This window comes from Diadema setosum, chromosome 18 (genome assembly GCF_964275005.1).
Source record: "Diadema setosum chromosome 18, eeDiaSeto1, whole genome shotgun sequence".
In the NCBI taxonomy this organism is placed as follows: domain Eukaryota; kingdom Metazoa; phylum Echinodermata; class Echinoidea; order Diadematoida; family Diadematidae; genus Diadema; species Diadema setosum.
Genome location: NC_092702.1, coordinates 9,935,772 through 9,959,077, shown reverse-complemented (window position 1 = coordinate 9,959,077; position 23,306 = coordinate 9,935,772). Strand labels below are relative to the sequence as shown.

The window sequence follows — 23,306 nt, the reverse complement described above, 5'->3', positions numbered from 1 at the left end:
TTATATGAAAGGTACTTTAACCTGAAACACAAACTAAGACAAGGAAATTCAGGGAAACTTTTGAGGTACCAAAACTTTATATTATCTTTAAGTAAAGTGAAGTGTAAGATGTAATCAGATGACATTAGTCTGCATGTTATACACAATTACGGCCATACACATGAGTCCTCAGGTATCGCCAAGTCTTGTAGGGAAAAGCGTAGTATGCTGTGCAATTTACATGCATTCATCTCCAGTGAAAGAGCAAAGACAAAAGTGTTAGAGGGGTAACCCCCTCACCCCCTCCCTCTAGTAAAAACAACATGACAAAATACTTGAAGCTTTATCTTATATCACCAGAGAGCTATAGAACAAATTTAGCATCCTGGATTAGTTTCCGCACAGCTAAATGGCTCCTAATGGTGAGTTATTAAGGCAACGTGCAAAGTGAATATTCAGCCAAGGCCAGTGTAGTTGCTGGCTGCTCTGATCACAGCTCCAGTAAAGCAGAAGTAAGTATGTGGTGCACTGTGGAAGAGTGATGTGTCATGTGCATAGTAATCTTGTATGACGCATAGATGGCAGATTGTGCGAAAGTATTATGTCTTAATACCAGGAACACAAGGACAATTGTCTTGAAGTCCTAAGGTGGTAAGGGTCACATTTGTATGCAGGGTTTATATTCAGCAGCTACTTAAGGAGACATTGATGTCAGACATTGTTGTATTGACAATTTGTGAGGCCTACTATTAGTTTGGTTGTTAAGATACCCCTCTTACCTGGGCTGTGATAGCATGACGTAACCTGTTGATGGTTAGTTGGAGTGACGACATGAAGACAAAGCCCAGTGCCAGTCCTGACTCTGATACCACACCAACTTTGGGCTCTCCTGTGTGAGGACCAGATGAGGGGAATCACATATGTTGCACATGCTATTACATTTTACCTGCTATGATTTACAAAAGTTCACGATTATTTTCGTCATAATGCTAATTTTGTATGAAATCAATTTAAGCAAAGGTAGTTCTTGTCATATACACTTTTAACTGAAATCCATCATTGCGATTCATAATTAACACCAAAGACTGCATCCACGTTTTGTATTCTGGATTGAACAGGTATCTCAAATTACATGTTTAACCCTTGCACCTATAACTAGGAACTAGGAACTTTCTAACTAGCAATGGGGCGCTGACTCTTCCGTGTCAGAGTTCCTAAGAGGTTTGAGATAAATCACAATACAGAAATAATTGCAATTGATATGACTGGCTGTCAGGAATCATTTATGCAAACAAAACAATGGCATCATATCCATGTTTACTATACAATCCGCCATGATATGCATCTATACATTTTACACTCCTGGTATGTCAATTGCAAAGAAACATGAATGTGGCATTGTGCTACATGTGCTAGTACATAAGTAGATCATAATGCGAGTACTTAACATGCCATATAAGAAGTTACTGGACCCATAAAGTCAGGAATAAAGCAATTCTCAAAAGGAAGTTTCCCTCTGATGTCTGATGATTGGACCTTTCAGCAAAGTGTGTTAACAGTGGATTCATTACAGTATCACAACACAAACAACCTGACACCAATTTTATTGTTATTTGTTTTCTTTACTTGTATCATCACAAAGGAAATCTTGACAGCTTGAGCATCAGCCAAAATAAGGTAAGTAAATTTCTTAGAGAAGTAACATGCAACAAAATGACAATATCATCTAGAATTGTACAGAAGAGAAAAGAAAAAAATCTCTTTTCCAAAGTAACAGAACCATACCAGTGGTTGGTGAAATTGCTTTACGTTATGAACAGTTAAACACCGTAAGAATGTACACAGGTGCGGAAGTGCAAGTGCATACTATGGTAGGCGCAAGAAATTACGAGTGAATCTGACACATTTATTACCCTTAAATAGTGCATGGCAGGCTCCGCTTTGATAGGCTACCCTCATTTGTTTGGTTTGAACATACATTGTAAACTTGTCTAAATACACTGGTGCAGAAGCAGGAAGTTTAAACCTTTATGTGTCCACTAAGTCGCAAGGACTGATTACTTTGAGATCTTTATTCTCTATTCTATTAATAAGGTTTGTCAAATAAGTGATTAAGATTCATGTTGTTCTTATGGCAAGGTGAGAAATGGATGTGTTAACGCACAAAAGACATATATTCATACACATACGTGTACATTGCCATCTGCAAAGCATCAAAGGCAACAAAAGAGTGAGAAAACTTTCAGCATACCAAGGGCTGCACACTAACCCATTTTTTCTACTGGTCTGACCTATCCCTGTTGGACCGGTTGGTACCCACTTTTTCCATTTTTTTTTTTTCACTGGTCCATTCCTGAAAAGACACTGGTCCAACAGTGATTTTTACTAGTCTGGACTGTCAGTCCAGTGCCAGTGTGCAGCATTGCCATTATATCCTACATCTGTACATGAATACTGGAGTTTCTATTTTGTGAGTATACAAGAATGTGTCCTCCTCAAGATTCAATGGAGATCATACAGCAAAAGTCTTGCTCTGAACACAATTACTTCCAGAGTAACGACGGTCAATTTGTTTCAATAGGAAGTGGTTCATTCCTCCTCATGTTTTGATATCAGTTGTAGCATGCACATAAGCGATATGACAAATATGGTTACTTTCTTTTTCCCTGCCTTCCCTTCCTCCTGTTATCATTTTAATCCAATGTCCAGACATTTGCTATTCATCAGAAACTGAACTTCCAAAAGCTTTCCTGACTAGGTTTTATTGACCTACTTTGGCCTGATGTTGGATTGATTCTAACATGTGAAACGTGATACAATGATATTGAAACTGTGATAGTCTGTTGTGGTTTTTGTAGCAGTATAGAAGTATCACTCAGGGGATTTTGAAGCTTGTAGTTATGCTTAAATGAAGAGCAACTAGGAGATTATGTATGAGATACTCATCAATTCATCAAAGATGTGATTTACAAAATGTGACTTTCTACCATTTTTCTCTTTTTTTTTTTTACTTGGTAATGAATGAAGAATGTTTTGCAACACTGGATTACTCATGATTTGAACATGTTGCTTTAATTTTAATCCCTTTTCAGTTGTTCACAGCATGTGTGAATATCAGTGTGGCAGCCTGTTTTGACGAATAGGAATTTCATTTATCCCTGGCACAAAAAATGGAATTCCATTATCTGTCCAAATCGAGACTGAATTAATGCTAAACAGCTTCCTTAACATTTATATGTATGTGCCCTAGAAAGATTAGCGTCTTTCAGGATGTTTCGTCAGATTTTGACGGTGAGATGTGTAATGCTATCAAAGAGCACTCTGGCTGCCTGAGTTTGGACACCAGTCCAGGATACTGTGGCAGTGTGAAACCCTTGCTGGAACTTTGAACACTCACCGTAGTCACACTGGATCCTGATCGTTTCCTCTTTGACAAGGTGACTGCCCTTTATAAGCATCTCTTGCTTGGGTCTGACCGGCCATCTATTAGTCCAATGAAAAAAGGAATGATAATCTCTGCATTAGGACTCATCATTAAGGCTACTGTACTTACTACAAGAGGGAGAATCCCTACAAGACAAATGTGAAACTGTCATATCTTTCCATTTATTCAATATTGGTCCTCCAAGGATATGTAGCTCATACAATTTAAGTTAAAAATGAAACTTTCACGAAAGATTGATACTCAAAGCTGCCCTGAAGAATCTAAAACATTAAACATTGAGACCTCTGAACATTAAAGGAACAATCTCTCTCTCTCTCTCTCTCTCTCAAAAAAAAAAAAGCTATACAACTATCACATCATGTTTACTTCATTGACACAGTCCTCACAGAAGGGAAATAAAGATGATGTCAGGTGATAAGCCCAATCAGGGTGTGCAATTATGGTTTTCTCATTTCAAACTGTTGTAACTTATAAAAGAATGTACCAACTGACTTTAAAATTCACATGCAGCATGCTGAGACATCAGTGATCACATGTGGAAAAACAATTCATGGTTTTCTCTCAGTTACTGTTAATTACTGAAGATTAATTAGCAAAAAGTCCCCCCAAACCCATGTAATGCATCAAAAAAACTGTTTTACGACTTACGTAAAATCAAGATTTGAGGTCTGAATTTTAAGATTACCCCCATTTGTTTGGTATCAAATTAATGGATTTTTCCTAGCATTCCTTGCATGCAATAAAAAATAGTGGTCCTTTCTGTTGGAGAAAGTTAGAGGCGCTTCTCTCCGATCACTGAGAGTTGCCACTGTTACTATACGCGCCCACGGCCCAATCCCTGGAGCAGCAGATTGCAGAGCAAGCCATGTATACTATATGTGCGAGTGATCCAGTAAAAGCTGCCAATCTTTGGAAGTACAAATTAGTACTGTACTCAGGAGCTGTAAAATTCGTATTTTTTTTTTATATTCCGTACTTTTCAACCTCCTTTGTTTTCGGATGTTTGCCTTTACTTTTGGAAATGAACAGCGGTAACAATCGGCTCCGTAAGATGCTATAATGAATGTTGAATGATCCCTTTGACTTTCGGAAATGAATAACAATAATATTAAAATCTGTACAATGATAAAACAAGTGTCTGATTTTTGCTTTTATGTTCGAAAGTAAATAAGAATAACATTCAGCTCCGGAAGATGCTAAAATATATGTCGAATGTCTGCTTTGACGTTCGGAAATGAATAACAATAATATTCAACTCCATACGGTGATAAAATAAATGCCAGACGTTTGCTTTTACGTTCGAAAGTAAATAGCGATAACATTTAGCTCCGGAAGATGCTAAAATAAATGCCGAATGATACCTTTGACGTTCAGAAATGAGTAACAATAATATTTAACTCCGTACGATCATTAAATGAATGTCGGATGTTTGCTTTTACTTTCGAAAGTAAATAACAATAACATTCGGCTCCGGAAGATGCCAAAATAAATGTCAGATGATTGTTTTTACGTATGAAAGTGGACAGCAGTAACATTCGACCCCGTATGATAATAAAATAAATGTGGGGTGTTTGCTTTTAAATTTGGAAATGAATAATGGTATTCTGCTCCATACAATGCTAAAATAAATAACAGATTGTTGCTTTTACATTCAGAAATGATTAACGGTATCAATCGGCTCAGTTAGATGTTAAAATAAGTAGCGGATGTTTGCTTTTACGTTCGGAAATGAATAAGGATAACATTCAGCTCTGTAAGATGCTGAAATAAATGTCGTTGTTTGCTCTTATATTTGAAAATGATTAACGGTAACATTTGGCTCTGTAAGGTGCTATTAAAATACTAGTAAATGCTGGATGATTGCTTTTGCAATCAGAAATGAATAACGGTAACTTTCGCCTCTTTACAATGCTAAAACAAATGTCAGATGTTTACAAATGTCTGCAAATGCTCCCACTTTCTCATTTCAAACTTAAGTTTTGACCACCTAAATAGGCATCAACTTTTATAATAATCTATAAGCCTACATGCTAAATCTTAGAACTCAGAATAACGATAAGGTGATTGCATTTTCTATTCATTCATTTTAGACATGGGTACCTGTATCACTTCAGTAATGCTTAATATTTATTTTTCTATATTTAGTATGAACGAGTTAATTTTTCTTATGTTTTTCTTGATTTTCTTTTTCGGGCCACCGATTTTACTTTCGGGCCACCAAAAAATAAAATCAACGAAAGTTAGTGTGGCGCTGTGACATAGTCATGCGTTTTTACAGGCTTTTTCATTTTATTGGATTTTAAACATCATCATTTTCCCAAATATTCCATTTTTTTTTCAGTGTTTTTGTAGTGTTTTTGCTTTCTCGCCGTCCTGTCGACCACGTGGGAGACTTACATATACTGCATGCAGATGCGCGAGAAGCGAATCCTATGTATTGCACAATCATGTTGGTTCACGATCATTCATGAATGTTAACGGAGCAAATACTTTCGGGTCCTCGTTGCACTTTCCTTTCTTGGTATTGTTTGACCGTGACATAAAAGAAATATCATACTGGTGCCTCCCTTATTACACGAGTGATGGGCATTATTCCGAAGGTTTGTTTAATCCCAAAGTGAAATAATTTATCACTAAGGTTCGTTAATCCGAATTTTAAAAAAAAAAGGTCCGTACTATGAACGTTCGAAATAACAAAACTGATTTCGTTTGGAAATTAACGAAGGTTTTTTCTTAATCATTTTCCGACTAACGAACCTTCAGATTGAAGAATCTAAAGTATTATCTTATCATTATTATATCTTTCGAAGGAACAAATCTTCACAGTAACCAAACTGTAACCGTTTTGGGGCCGTCGTTTTATTCTGAAATTTCACTGGCAGAACGTTCGAAATAAAACTGATTTCGTTTTGAAATGAACGAAAAATTTTTCTTAATTATTTTCCGATTTAAGAACCTTCAGAATGAAGAATCTAGTATTATTTCATCATCATTATTTCTTTCAGAGTAACGAACCTTCAGAGTAACAAAACTGTAACCGTTTTGGGGCCGTCGATTTATTCTGAAATTTCACTGGCAGAACGTTCGAAATAATGAATCTGATTTCGTTTTTAAATTACCGAATGTTTTTTCCTTATTATTTTCCGATTAACGAACCTTCAGAATGAAGAATGTAAAGCATTATTTTATCATCATTATTTCTTTCGGAGGAACGAACCTTCAGAGTAACAACGTTTTGGGACCGTCGTTTCATTCTGAAATTTCACTGGCAGAACGTTTGAAATAACGAATCTGATTTCATTTTTAAATTACAGAACATTTGTTCTCATTTATTCTCCGACATGATAAGTATCAACAATGCATATGATCTCTTACAAACGGAGGGATGATTTCGGACACTGTTAGTAACATTTTTTAGCTAAGAAGTTGTAAATGTAACATTATAATGCAGCGTCGACAGCGCGATGTCGCACCAATTTTGTCCCTCCAGAGTCCCCCCCCTTTTTTATTGCATGCTTCTCGTGCAAGCGCATGTCGGTGTGTAAGCGCCGTTTCTTCCCCCGACGACCTGACCACGTGTTCAGTTTGAGCCACCACGCGTAAATATTTCAAACTACCTGACGGCACTTTTCCGCCACGCATACTTCATTTTTTGGCGAGGACGCTGAGTGTAATGCTGGCTAATTTACATTACCTTCTGACCTTTTTAACTCATGCTGTGCAGCTATACATGGAGACACAATTCTGCTTTTTCTGCAAGTACTGAAGACACACTACAATTTGGTGTGCTGTTTTCCAATAAAATTTCAGCCAGTTTTGAGTTTTGGGCCATCTTCAAATGCTGAGGAAAATAAGTGCAGCCATTTTTTTTTTTCTGTGAGGTACATCCTTATTTGACAACATGAAAGAATCTGTTCCTTTGATTTAATATCCTTGGTTCTTTAGCCGTATATCGTCGTTGGGGTGACAAGACCTTGTATCTGCAATTTTGGTGAAAATGACTTTTTTGGATTAATGATCAGTTAATCAGTTAAGTGATGTCCTGTCCAAATCCTAGATGTCTTACCCCAAAAATGAAGCCACCACAGCATGTGAAAGGAATGCCTATCCCATTGGATACATTGCTTTGGCTGCCATGTTTTTTTGCTCTCCTGAACATTTGACATTTTGTAGATATGAGGTCTTGCTGCCCCAGCGACCTGTGTAATAGTCCATTGTGTGAAAATTTCAGCAAGTTTGAGCAATGAGAACTCATATTTATAAAATGCTGAGGAAGAATTAAGACTGATCCGGGCCCACTCTCTACTGCATCAAGGCCATGAGTGTTTGGCATTCTTATTTCAATGCTTGTTAATTTTCTAAATCATATGTCATTAGCAAACACATATCATTTTGGCTTAATATACCACTGTTGAGAGTCACAGCTTGGATATCAACTGAAGTCAACATAAATCTCATATTTATTACTTCATCTATGTTTACATATATGAGAATGGACCCAAACACTGTGCGCATATATTTGGATACTTACAGTCAAACTTTAAATATGAATTTTAGATGAAATATATCATATCTTCCCACACATCAGCCCTAATTTCATAAAACTTTGTAAAAATGGCCAACTTACGTTTGTTATCTATCTCTGAAAGTTTCACATCTGAACTCTTTGTCAAAAGCGAAATATTATCAAATATATGAAAGCGGTTTTATAATTCATAGTTATGCCTAAAAAATTGAGCATTCATATTAGTTAAATATGACAATAATTCATATTTTTGTGATATGTCATGGTTATGTGCTAGTGATGAATGAAAGAGGTAGTTATCAGGAGTATACAAAAGCAATTTAATAAGAAAAAAATATTTCTCCTTTTTTTTAATGATTTTTCAAAATATATTAGTCATTTAAATGTAATTTGACACCCTGATTAAAATGCTAATTTATGTACATTTTAATTAACAATTTTGACTCTTTTTTAACTTTACATGAAAATTTGTATACTCCGCTATAAAAAGCAGCGAAAAAAGCATTTTCACCAAGTTTTTTTTCAGTTTTCCCCTGTTACGCAATTGTATACCCTGATTGTGCTATTGATCGTCATTAAATACAAAATAAGAGGAACAGATTTATGAGCAACCTATTCGCTCCTGTTTGTATTAAAAATTAGAAAGCAATAAGTTAAAGTAATGAACTGAAATTCTAAAAACATGGGTCACTCCTGTTGAGGAAATGTTGAAGATATGACACGAGCTGTTTTGTGAGCTGTTCACATTGCCAGTTAAAGAGCAGGTTTCTACTGAGCGATGAAAATTTGAGGTGATGCGAGGCGATGCGAGGTGATGCGCGGTGATGCGCGGTGACACCTCAAATTTTTCCTCAGTAGAAACAGATCAGGAAGCAGCTAATGTGCGGTGATGCGAGGTGCTCCGTCGTCTACCTTTTGAGGTGGTCGATGCACGGTGATGTGAAGGACGATTCTCAGTATAAACACACCAGGTAGCGAAATTTGCTGTGTACCGGAAGTCTCAAATTATTGGGAGCTTTCGCCCCGCGCTTTTCAAATCGGTTCATCGCACACTCCGACACTTGTGTACATGTCGACCGTAGTTTTGCACACATCTTGCCTTGTGCCAACTCCTACTAAATACATGAGGTGGTACATAATTGTGAATTGCGTGCATTCATCGTCTATTGTTTGCGTGCCCACCAGCCTATTATACTACAGTACTACTGTATATACTCTGATTTCTACACTGCGTTCATTTTCCCATAATATCGTATCGTCTCAAAGTTGTAGATTCCCTAATTCGTTTTCTCTGGAATACTAACGTAATACTAACGATTCCTATTGACCAAGTGGCAGGAAATGTTGGTGAGGGGCATTTTTGAATGGAAAGACTAAACGAAATTCAGTGGCCTACCACAAAATGGCAGTGAGTGCAGAGGCAGCGTGACCCGATCTGTGACCTGAAAATACGCGACTTCCAGATTCACCGCATTTTGCACGTCATCTCGCATCACCGCAGATTTTATTGCTCAGTAGAAACAGCTCGAGTGGTCGTAAAATACAAGGTGATGCGGGAGACAAAATTCGCAGTGATGCTAGGTGATGCGAGGTGCTCTCAGTAGAAACACACTCAAAGTCATGACATTTTTTAGAAAGTTATTAAAACAACTGTACCAAAGCTACCCAAAATCAAATGAAAAAGTGCACATCCAAGTATGATTTACTTCTAGTGCATTTTTACAGCATTCTGTGATGAAAATGCACATCCCAAAAAACTGCCATGTCTGTCACTCATACTTCTTCTTCTATGCCTCATGAGCAGATGCAAAATGTGTAGCTACGATAGCCATAATCACTACTGCTTACAGCTGACTCTCACACACATATTGCACATGTGCCCAAAAAATATATTCTTTGTGATGTTCAAACTTCCTGATTTTTTACGGCAGTATGTATAAACAACAGACCCGCGGGTCTAGCGCTCACCTGAGTATTGCAAGTTCACCTTTCACGCAGTCACTAATCTAAACTATTCACAGCTCTACTAAAATTTGACCAGGCATTCTCAAGTAGAAGATGAAAATGTACAATAAGGGCCCAAATTTTTTAAGATTCCTTAATTTGAGGGGATTAGGGTCCCCTGGGGCCCTCTGGGTGGGGCATGGTGCCCATTTTGATAAATTGAGATCCTGACCCCCTAGGGATGCTACCTGCCAAGTTTGACGAAAATCCATCATGAGATTTTCAGGAAGAAGATGAAAATGTACAATTCAGGCCCCCATTTGGACCTTCCAAACCCCCCCCCCCCCACCCCCAAGAGGGGCACCCCTGGATCTGCTATGAACAAACTTGAAACTACAGTCATTAATATACTCACTCATAGTATTATCTTAGCTCTATAACTTCCGATTCTAGAGAAGATTTTTAAAGATTCCTTCATTTTGGGATCCTAACCCCCTAGGGATGCTACCTGCCAAGTTTGATGAAAATCGGTCTCGGGGTTCTCAAGAAGAAGATGAAAATGTACAATTTAGGCCCCATTAGGACCCCTCCCCACCCCCTTCCCTGGGACCCAAGGGGGGCACCCCTGATTCTGCCATGAACAAACTTGAAACTACAGTCATCAATGTACTAACTCATAGTATTAACTTAGCTCTATCACTTCTGGTTCTAGAGAAGAAGATTTTTACAGATTCCTTAATTTTGGGGGGTTTGGGCCCCCCTGGGGGCCCCCTGGGTGGGGTATGGTGCCCATTTTAACAAATTGAGTTCCTAACCCCCTAGGGATGCTACCTGCCAAGTTTGATGAAAATCGGTCTCGGGGTTTTCAAGAAGAAGATGAAAATGTAAAAAGTTTACGCACGACGGACGACGCACACCGGACGACGCACGACGGACGCCGGACGAAGGGCGATCGCAATAGCTCACTTGAGCCTTTGGCTCAGGTGAGCTAAAAAGCTCAAACGGCGCAATTTTCTATGCACAGTTATTCTGCAGTAAATTCTTACTGAAATTGATTTGAAGTAGTAGATCCTCACTGGAAGGCCTGCAAGTGAAAATAGGCAACACTCACCCCTGTTTGGTGAGGAATTTGTAGGAAGCAGGAACCATCTCCAACTGGAGATTTATGGCATTTCTCAGGTCACATACCAGGGTTGTCTCCAGGTTGACAAGGATGAAGCCCAGGTTTTCATCCTGATTGCTGTCACCATGGCAACTGCAGCTCTCACTGGTCAGGGTGATGCCAACAGGAGACAGATCTGCCATTGGGGTGAGAAAGAGCAGCACATCACTCAAAACATACACAGCCAACGAGTAGGAATAGCTGTACTTTCAGAATAATGCTTGAATGGCTTGACTTGACAGGGCAAACTCATAGACCTCTGAGGAAAAAGAAAAAAAAAAAACACAACTAGAAGGCTTCTTTCTTGAAGCACTGGGAAAAAAGATGAGCAAAATGTTATCTAAATCATCAGTCATAGTTCACTTCAATGTGGTATTGTTGTGGCTCAATGGATCAAACTCACATATTGAGGTACCTGGTTCGATTCCCCTAGCAGTATCCCTTGAGCCCTATCACATTATCATCTTTGCCTATTCCTTTGGAATAGAGATGAGTCAAAGGGACACAGAAGGAAAACATAAAACATATAACATGGTTTCATGTCTAAAGTACTGCCTTAAAAACTGAGCATCCATTTTGATAAAATAAAATTTGACACTAATTCATATCTGTAAAGTGTCATGGTTATGTGCTAATGGTGAATGAAAGGGGTAATATATCGGGAATACTTAAATGCAATTTCAGAAGAAAATGATGGTGTCTACTTCTCTTTTTTATGATTTTTTTTTAACATAATGGTAATTTTAATGTTATTTGACACCCCAACTGAAATGCTAATTTATGTACACCTGAGCAGGAATTTTGTTGTTGTTTCTTTTTACACTACATGAAAATTTGTATACTCAGATACAACATATTGTACAGCAAAACAGCATTTTCATCAACATTTTTTTTTCATTTTCCCCATTTAAGCATTTGGTACCTTGATTGTGCTATTGACCAAATGAAATTACAGTTCCAACTATTACTTGTGGTACTACAAATTCTATGACTTCTTCTACACAGCTTATATTCATAATATAAATGATGGGTTCATAATGTGTAAATTATTTACTACTCAGTGCTCAACAAATAAAAACACAAGTATAAAAAACATTTATGACTATGTATCTATTGATTGATTCATCCTGTGCTTTTGATACACTGTTCAAAGTAAAAACACGTTCAATTCTTCTTTCCACAGTCAGCCATGACAGCAACAATATTTTAATAGCAGAACAGACTCGAGCTCACGCTGTCAATGCCAACAGTTTATTTTTTGATGTGTACACAAATTTCCAGGCTTCTTGCCCTTTATCAAGTGTTCTTGATTCTGAAAGAACAATAACAAGTCATGATATATTACAACCGCGTTACCAAGGATGCGTGCTTAAACACATCTAGACGCTGATGAGCATCTTAATTGGTATAATACATATTGTATACTTAAAATTGAAGGATTATGCATTATGATGACCTGCAGATCCTTCAGGCCACTTTATTTAATTTCATATGTCAATTTCTACTTTAGAACATCATTGAGTTTACAAAGTTTGTATAAAAGAAATATATACACTATCAAGTGGGATAGTTGTGGAATCACGTGAAGTCAAAAAATAGGCGTATTGAAACTGATCCTAAGAAAATGCAAGAAATTTCAAAAAATGCTCCTAAAATCATCAATGCTCAATTTTTAAGCAATTAAAAACAACACAAACTACAGTCAGCCACATGCTGGTGGTACTGAACAATCTAAAAGAGTAATTTTTTTAAATATTATTATTATTTCTTTTTCACCAGATCAATTTTTGTGAATTTAAGTTGTTTACATTTTTGCAGACGAGGGTATTTTTGTACATATTTTGTACCATCAAATATCTAATAGCAATATTCCCTTGTTATCCCTTGTTATACTGAATGTTTTAAAGAGTAAATTTTCTTCCTATCAATTTTTTTGCACTAGACCAATTTTTGTGAATTTAAATTGTTTACAATTCTGCAGACAAGGGTATTTTTATACATATTGTGTATCATCACAAATAGCGATATTCCCTCGTTATAATTTTCATGCTATACTACCTTAAAAGAGTTTGAAATCCACAATTTCCACACAACCAGCATTCCATGTCGAAGGTACCATTTTGCAAGAAACATGAAAGACTCAGATATAGATTTTAAAGCTGACAAAATACCAACTGCACTCAAATTGGCTAGCATATCATAGGAACATCATCTAAACCATGCCAACCTGTGAAGTAGGCCTAACCAGTACCAGTAGGCCTACATATTGGTGCACTCATATAAGACAGAATACCCGTTGGCAATGGCCCACGAGTTCCACACTCACCAATAATTAGGCTGTGACCTTGCACTTACCCATTGCATACTGCACACGCCGTCGCTTCCTGCTGTTTGTTGCCATGTTGCTGGCAAAAGGAAAGGAGTCTCCCCTGGACAGATTGGCTTTTTAAGTTGTTGCAGTTGCTTTATAACACGTCACAGAAAGAAATTGCTTGCTAATCCTAACAAACTCAACAGCTGAAATCTATCCAATCCAGGCTATAAGTTGTTGTAGATCAATCCATACACAACTCCTAGACCTGGCATAGTGGCAAGAACAGCAGCAAATCAACCTTGCTGGCACAATGCAAAAATCTATATCCCTGTCCAGAGGTAGAGGAGAGAGAGAGAGGAGTTCACAGTTGGTGATATATGATACACATCAGGCTGTCATGGACTCGACCTGCAGAAACTTGAATGGCTCTCACAGGTCCTTCAAACATCGGGCAGAACTTTAAACCCTGAGACATTCAACCATCTATTCGCCATACAATGTCCACACTTCACCAAACAGGCACTGTATTTAAACGCATTGTGCTGGCCACAGATTATTGAGCAAACTCATTCATTGTCACTGTCATTGTTCGAGAATGAATAAACCACTGAGTCAATATTTCATTTCCTGAGTAGTTAAGAAAAAGGAGGAAAGTACAAGTTTCCCAGCAAATCCTGAATAATACCCAAGACATGTCGAGTCAAGCCTCCCAAGGACTTTCACAATGCATCCCCCCCCCCAAAAAAAAACACTCCCTAACACAGTGACAAAAAAGCATAACAAAAAACAAATCACTCAAATTTCTCAAACTGCAATGGGGAAGGGAGGGGGGGGGGGGGACATACCCTGTGATAATACTGATGCCAGAGTTCAAAGTGCAGTAGTCCCTATTAAAGGTACAGTTTACTTTTTGGGAGCAGTGACTTGAAAAATGTACCACATTTGATGCATATGTGTGGGTCAGTTGTATCACAAAACATCCTACCTGTACCATGCAAACATTTTGCAATAAAGCCTAAAATATAAGGAGATATCACTATTTTTCTCAATAAACCAGATCTGTAGATTTGATTATTCTAGAAACATTTTTAGTATTACTATTGTTCATCAATTAATTAAACTGATTCAGATTTTTACATTGGTTGTTTCTATCCCTAACTCACATTTTAGAACTATTTTGAAGCACTAAAGCTGGGTTTTCGTTTCATGTGCAAATGGTAGATTATGCCTTTAATTGGAGAGGTTGAAAGGTATATAATACTTGAGGTACAATGTAAAGTGTGCAGGTTTGAGTCAGTGTGAGTGTGTGTAACTCTGTGCATGATAAGAGAGGCCTTTGCGCCATATATCATTGCTAACAAAATTAAAAAAGAGACTAAAAAAGTGTGTACATGTACATGTGTGTCAGTGTGTATGTGAATGTTTACTATAAGTATGTATGATAAGCCATGCTTAGAATCTGTTTATATTCATAACTTGTTCGCAGATGGTGACAGGTGTATGCAATTATGCTCACCGACACTTACTTTGGATCACCTAATGGTCATCTAGGGATATCTAGGGTTAGCAGCATGATGCAGAGCCTATTTAAAATTATGTTATGGAATGTCAATCTTGACTTTTGTATTTGGGTCTTTCCTCTGGCATTCCTATCCTGGTTATTTCAACAGGACTATCCAAGTTGTTGTCACTGGTGGGTTTTTTTTTTCTCCTACCCTTGAACCCAATTAAAACCATTTCATGACCAAACTGTCAAAATCCAATCTCTGTGATCATCTTGGCAATAGGGGATTCCGGTAAGTGAACTTCTCTTTTACCTGAAACCTTATTATCAGCATTTCCATCCACAAGAGATCCCAAATGGAAAATAATACCCCCCCCCCCAAAAAAAAAAAAAAAAAATAATAATAATAAAAAAATAAATAAAAACTAGAAATGTCGCTATGGCGACTGGTATGCCTCCGCCATAATGCATGATTGTCCTAATAAGTCTAGATAATACATGTGGACAATGTGTGATTACATTTTCACAAAATTGGCAAAATATTACAATGACAAGTTTGTCACAAAGGTGTTGAATGTTCACCTTCCTTGACCTAGGTTTAATTGGATGAATAGGAGAGCATGTATTTGGGATTTAAGGGTTTTAACTTGACTTTGACCCATTCATACGTTTATGCATTGAGTAATTTTCAAGGTATGGAGAAAAAGTGCAATTTCTGTATTGAATAGTAAATTGTTACCATTTTCATCTGGCCTTTGACCCTAAAATTCATAAGATAATCACTGTCAGGCAGAAGATGCATAAATATGTAGTACGTTTCAAGATAACTTGAGCGACTTTCGAGATATGGAGGAAAAAATTAGTTCAGCACTTTCACTTGATCTTTGACCTTTTGACCTTTGAGGCAAAAACAAAAGAAAAAATAAACTTTCCAGAGAATCTCTTTTAGGTTATATGCATATACTAAGTGTAAAGAAAAATAATAATAATAATCCTGCTGGCACTGCATAAACATGAGGGAAATAGTAAAATTTTGAAGCATTACCCTTGACCTTTGACCCCTGATCTTTGACCCCATAAACCCTGAATTCTCTAGATAATCATTGCCAGTCAGTACATCTATATATAGTATGTTCCATGAAGATACCTTGAAAAATTTCCATGGTACAGAGAAAAAAGGTGAAGTTTTCATATTTTACTTGACCTTTTGACCTTTGACCTTTGACCTCATGACCCAAACTTTCACCAGAGAATCTTAATTGGGTAATACATGTATACACTAAGTTTCAAGAAAATATCTTCAGGCATTGCATAGATATGGTGGAAATAGTGAAATTTTATGTATTTGACCTTGACCTTTTGACCTTTGACCTTGAGCATGTGCACCCAAAAGTTGATAGGCACAACTTCACAACTTCACAACTTCACCACCAAGTCTCATTAGGATACCTCAAAAGGTTTTGATAGTTACCCTGTCCACAAAATTCATTACGGACGGACGGACGGACAACCCGAAAACATAATGCCTCCGGCACCACTTCGTGGCGGAGGCATAAAAAAATGATGAATACAAAGAAATGAAAACAAACTATTACAAGCAGATTAATTATCAGTCAGGTTTTTCTTAGCTTGAACATCAACAACCATGTCCAAAAACACTAACAAAAGTTGCACCAATAATGGCTGATGACATCATCACGTAAGTTTAAAAAAAAATCTATTTATTCCCATTTCCCTCATTATTCCAAGAGAGACTACAGAGTACACATCTTGTCTTTTCCTCCGTCTCCACCTTCACTTGTCAGTTAAAAAGCAAGGAGGTTTAGGAAATGGAGTTCCAACTGGCAGTAATTATTCAAGCAGTTGTCAGTTTTCTATTGATGTACAAAAGAATTCCACAGGTGCTATTTGTGCCTAAATTTGATGATCGATGTTTGATAACGCTGTCTTGCTGACCAATCTGAGGATTCATTTTGAATGTTTTTTTTTTTTTAATACATAATGTTGGCTATACGTTGCTTGTTTATTAATTAAATTAAATGAAATCTCACTTAATGATAAAGCATATAAAACACAAGTCAACCCCACCCAGAAATATATGGAAAAGTGTTAAATCAGAACTGTATCATGTGAGAGTGTTTAAAACTGTACCCTCCTGGAAAGCTGGTTTTATCACTTTTCCTATTAATTCTGACAAATAAAACTTGATATGGAATAACCTTCAAGTAGAATTCTTTATCAATAAATAATTCAGATTATTGCCCTGGCATGCCAAGTCAAGTAATCTCATTTTTATTTCAGCATTTTTTGCCCAACTTCTAATCGCGCATCCCCGTGTCTATAACATTTATAGATCACCCATCGTTTTTAGGTTGGGATAGCCAAAAGTAATTACCATCACAAATATCATCCTTAGAAAGTGGGTGGTGATCATGCAATGAGATCCAGATCCAGTTGTCACATGCTTCAAATATTTCAGAGTGGTGGCATCAAACATGGGTTCGAAGGAAATAGGACAGATGTGACTCCACTCTCTTGAACCTTCTTGGTGAAAGTTTACAATTTCATCCACAGTATTGTCATAGTGCTCATAGCTCTTCTTTGTATCATCCCTTTCTATCAATAACCACACAGACCTATAAAAATTTCCACACAAAGTTTGAAGGATGGTAGTACTAGTAGAATATCATTCACAATGCTTCACTTTTACATCACATCAGCATTACATACAAACAATGTAATTCCAACACATATGAAATATATGCAGGTCAATTAGAGAAGCTGTTAACACACATTTGACCTTTTTTCTTTTTTGTTAAATGCATTCTGCCAAAAACCAGACCAAATCCACACAAATGTATTTAATTAGGTAGCACCTTCTCATAATGTTCAAAGAATTATCTCATCACCAAAGTACATACTTGTATAACTAGCCCGTTGAGGACAAGTCCCAAGTACACTAGGGCAAGTGTCTATGGGAAATACAAAGTCGTGTGTACTTGTTGTAGCAAAATCAGCCCATCCTCAAAGGGTTAATTACTCACACACAGGATTTCTAATACATTGTGACTGAGTGTACTTACCATGTATACATATTTCCTGAAGCCTTTTTTGCACCCTTTAAAGGTAGGGGATACCTTTTACAGAACTCCTAAAATGCAGCAAAGTATTAAATATCAACCTCAGTGGACTTGTTTAGGCCACTGCTTAGAAATTTGGAAGTCAACAGTTATCTACAATTTGAATAATGCACAAAACTCAACTACTCAGTAGTTCTATATGTCAGCCACACTTAAGCCTTTTTGTTGCAGTCTTCTGTATTTTTTATCTATAAACACAAATCTAAAAGTATAAGAGCTGATGTAATAACATATAGAGTGTGTGGCAAGAATGTATATAGAAATATTTGTAAGTTTTGATGAACTTTATTCACAAAATATACATGATGGACACACATGCAGTGCATGGGTCTGCAAAGGTAGCCTAGTAATGTACTGGAATTTACGGTGAGCCCCGAAAAAAATTCAATTCAAAATCTAACGGTCAATAAAAATGTACTAAATGTTACCTTCCACTTTCAATACTTTATGGGAGTTTCTAAAATGATACTCTCTTCAACATACCATTGTGTTTATACAACTCTTCATTTAAGGCATGCAAATGGGATTCCCTACCTTTAAAGCAAAAGCTGGGGCATGTCAAAGAATCCCTCATATAATGAAAATGCCTGATTGTGAAAAAAACCCACACAGTATGAATACTCCCTTCATAAGCAGGGTACCATACTGTAAAAGTGGATATTTTCACGCGACTAATTTTTGGCGCTCGGCCGGGTAAGTAGCGCTTCGCATTTTTTTAATTCCATGGAATCAAGACATCAACTACTGGAACATATGACAAGCAAAAATATTCGCGTGCTTTTATTTTCACGCTAGTTTCTGGTTGCACGAAATGTGCGAAAATTTCAACACCGCAAAAATTTCCACTTTTACAGTAAGACTAAATAATTCATCATGAAACATAGCTAGCGTGTGACATCTAGATAGTACATGCCCCTGATGCAATGACAGCTTTTTCTTCTCCTTTTGTATAGCACAATGTGCCTGGTCTAAACCAATGCTGACTTTTGCTTGTTACCTGCAACAGACCACAAGGGGTTGCGTTGTTCTCCCTTTTTTGAGAGTGTGTGCAGAAGGAATTGCTTCACCAGATTTGCCCCAGCTCTTCATAAAGAATAACGTGTGATCTATCACGTGCATACTGCCTTTAAATAATCTCATGTTCTACCCAAGGGACAAAATGTTTCAAGCATGTCTCTTACGGAACAGACGGAACAGCATGACAACACACAACGTTGCTAATATTGAGGGGTTTCACTGGGTTTTATAAACCTGAGCCTCTTCATTATGAAAGGCAGGCATGCTAGAGTTGGGACAATTTTGTGAACGAGAATCACACTGATGGAATAAATGAGCACGGCCCCTTTTCTGGACAAAAGTTACTAGCTACACATGGCTATCACTTCTAGGGCTGGTATAATGATTCTGTTGTGATGGTCACTTCTGGTCTACATTGTGAACAAGCACTGGTAAAACTAGAATTAAAGGACAAGTTCACCTTCATAAACATAAGGATTGAGAGAATGCAGCAATATTAGTAGAACACATCAGTGAAAGTTTGAGGAAAATTGGACAATCGATGCAATAGTTATGATTTTTTAAAATTTTTGTGTTGGAACCGCTGGATGAGGAGACTACTACAGCTTGTGAGTCATATGCGTACAACAGTATAAAGAAAATGTAAAGAAAATTCAACATATTTTCACTTTTTTCGCATAATAAGAGAGCACTTGACTTGCCTCTTTCTAAAGGCAGGGGGAATGATATTACCCCTAACATATGTCGGTAACGAGTCAAGGGAATGTGTACTTTTTTCAAAAGATGAAATTTTGTGAAATTCTCTTTGTATTTTCCTTATATTGTTGTACGCATGTGACATCTAAGTTATTCATACAATGCAGTAGTCTTCTCATCCAGTGGTTACTGCATTAAAACTTCAAAAATTCATAACTTTTGAACGGATTGTCCGATTTTCCTCAAACTTTCAATGATGTGTTCTGCTAATATTGCTACATTCTCTCAATCCTTATGTTTATGAAGGTGAACTTGTCCTTTAAGATGGTTGAAAATAAACATGCAAATTTTAGGGAAGGAAAAGGCGTGTTATGTGTTAAGAATAGTTACTTACTAATATTTGCATTACAGGCAGTATGTTGGTGTACAGTTGGATGTGGAATTAGGCATCTCAACACAACATCTGATTTGACTTTTAAAGATATGATTTTGTGAGAGCCCTCCTGCAGTTGCAAAGATGTGTACAAATAAGTACATCATTTCCAATCCTCTACTGAATATTTCCTGAGATTCACCAAAATATTTTGGCCTGGGTTGTGTTGCTGGAAATATAACACTTGTATTACTGACAAGAACAGTACAGCTGCACTTTAAACTGCAAAAAATATAACCACATACTTAAAAAAAAAAAAAAAAATACACTGCATGCACCCTTAACATTACTGGTGGTTTACTTTTGTTTAGTTCAGGGAATAATTTTTCTGGTATCGCATAGCAATTTGCTATGCATTTTGGTATGACTGCTATACAAAATGTAATTTGCATAGCAGTTTCATTACATAGACTTGTATACCATTTTGTTGAAAATGCATGTCCATCGACAAAAATTGCTATTCAATTTCGAGAAGGAAAATTATTCCCTGTAGTTGCTTGCTTGTTTTTGTTTTTAATTGCCATCCAATAGTCTACAGTGAAGAATTGTGATCTCTACGTTAGATTGGAAGTACATCAATCCAGAAAACATGAAAAAAGTTATGTGAACAACCAATGAGAAAAAGATTGTGATAATCAAATGATGTTCTGACTGTAACACTGGCACAACATATAGTACTGTAGCTTATCATTTCATTTTTGTCAAATGTCATAACAATGTTAATATTACATTCAGAGCAATATTTTCAAATTAAGTCATGTCTGTGATGCTCAAACAGTTTGAATGCACAACCTGCATTAAACACACTGGACAGCAAAAGAAAGTACCCACTTCTGTCAAAGGCCGCACACAAAAATTCACCCCCTAGAAATAAAAATTTTTTGTACACAGGTGTGCTACAATGCCCCTTACTAATCACATGCACATAAGCAAGTGAATGTCTTCATAACAAAGAACTTGACATGCACAGCATCTTGGTTACTGAATCAAAAGTCCCACACAAAAGCACTTTCCACCACGCAAAAATAGCCACTGAATGGACAACATTTTAAACAACCAACACTGATCCAAGCTCTGCAGGAGGAACGGACAGAACTTCCCCAGGACTATGCCAGACAGCTTGTCCAGAGCAAGCGTCAGAGATACCTGGAATGTGTCCAGGCACAAGGAGGACATACACATTATTGAAAATTGATGTTTGTGACTATAAAATTAGCCTGGATAAAAGGGAAAGGACGCCCAAGATTTTTCCCTCATTCTCTCCTTAGCATTAATTCATTACTGCACATTTTGAATCACCTGTAGGTATCCGTTACCATGGTAACCATGCACAATATTATACCTTACAATGTATCCCATTGTATTGCTGACATCTCTAGCAACATGTACATATATAGTTTTATGGAGTTTTGATGAATTCTTCATGAAATAAATGCAAAAACTGTGATAATTTTCAGTGTCCCAATAGCGACAAGCATCACCGACCCTAGTCTAATTTCTAACCGTTTTTATTTCGTCTTTATTTCTCTGAGTTGCAGCTTGTGTATTGTGCAGAAGCCCGCTGTATTGCGCTAAGCCGATTGAGGGCGCATACCCAGTGATTGCGACAAAAAAAACGGTTCGGGCGTTGCAATCACTAGGTATGCGCTCTCACTCGGCTTGCTGCAACTCGGAGAAATAAAAACGAAATAAAAACGGCTAGAAGCTACACTACACCGACCCCAGCTTGGCATGAAAAGTTAGTTTGCAGGCAAAAACCCTTGTTTATCGAAGAAAAATTCTGCGTGCGCTAAGACTACTACATGCACCACTGACACTGGCGCCTGTAGCAGTGCTAGTGGTGTGTGTAGTAGTCTTAGCGCGTGCAGACTCTTTTTCGAACAATAAGGTCTTGTCGCAACTAAAGTGGCCTGTAAAAGTTTATTGACACCACAATTTGGAACCACATACTACCTACGGGTGTTCCAGACGGTCCAACCGACCACCCCATGCAGTCAAACCTTTTCTGCGGGGTGGGTTGAATGAAGTCATTTTCTCTGGGTCCCTGCGCCTTGACTACTAATGGATATTGCAGCATACCTGTGTACAAAAATTGTTTATTTCTAGGGGGTGAATTTTTGTGTGCGGCCTTTGACAGAAGTGGGTACTTTCTTTTGCTGTCCAGTTTATATGATTATGACCAGGTAAAAATCTCAAAAATCTCCCATCTTAAAGATAATAAAAAGTTTTGGTACCTCAAAAGTTTCCCTGAATTTCCTTGTCTTAGTTTGTGTTTCAGGTTAAAGTACCTTTCATATACTAGTAACTAACACTGTGAGACTTACTCGCCCCAAAGTGCTCTCTTGTCTTAGTAATCATGCAATTAACTGCGACCAGCAGCCCCATACGCATAGCGTATTAATCGGGCTTCGCATTGTAGCATTCAGGATCATGACAGATTTAGTATCGCAGGTACATGTCAAGTTAAAATCTCAAAATTTCTTCAATTTGAAGACTTGCCAATTAAGGTGAAGTATTGAAAACAGGCTTAGGGCAACGTTTGGTTCTGCCAATAGTCCCTTTCTGTTCGAATTGATGACTGAATGTGACTCGGTCGAGAGGACCTTGGGAGAACTACGTACACTGAATACTACAGCCAGTGCATGAGAACATATCACATGCATGCACACAGATTTCAAATCCATGAACGGATAAGATGTTTGTGTGCGCATGCGCTGGCCGTAGTATTCAGTGTATGTAGCTCTCCCAAGGTCCTCTCGACCGAGACTCATTCAGTCATCAATTCGAACAGAAAGGGACTACTGGCAGAACCAAACGTTGTCTGAAGCCTGTTTTCAATACTTCAACTTAGTTGGTAAGTCTTCAAATTGAAGAAATTTTTGGATTTTAAATTGACTGTTACCCGCGATACTAATTCTTTCATGATCCTGAATGCTACAATGCGAAGCCCCATTACGCTATGTGTATGGGGCTGCTGGTCGCTGTTAGCTATGCATATGGGGCTGCACGGTGCTGGTCGCAGTCAGTGGTTTCGTACAATACACATACATTGTACTATAATTTTCGCCGCGGTACCACGACGGCTCTGGTACGAAACCATTATTGCATGATTACTAAGACATGAGAGCACTTTGGGGCGAGTAATTC

At 37.5% G+C, this 23,306-nt stretch overlaps 1 protein-coding gene across 1 annotated transcript in view; it reads right to left on the bottom strand.

Annotated features, from left to right (window-relative positions):
• LOC140241726 (uncharacterized) overlaps positions 1-23,306 on the bottom strand; it is a 72,831-nt gene that overhangs the window by 37,665 nt on the left and 11,860 nt on the right. The window contains exons 2-4 of the mRNA XM_072321474.1: positions 11,005-11,191; positions 3,377-3,462; positions 759-868 (exon numbers count right to left, since the gene is read on the bottom strand). Coding sequence (XP_072177575.1) covers positions 759-868; positions 3,377-3,462; positions 11,005-11,191 — 383 coding nt within the window. The remainder of the gene's footprint in view (positions 1-758; positions 869-3,376; positions 3,463-11,004; positions 11,192-23,306) is intronic.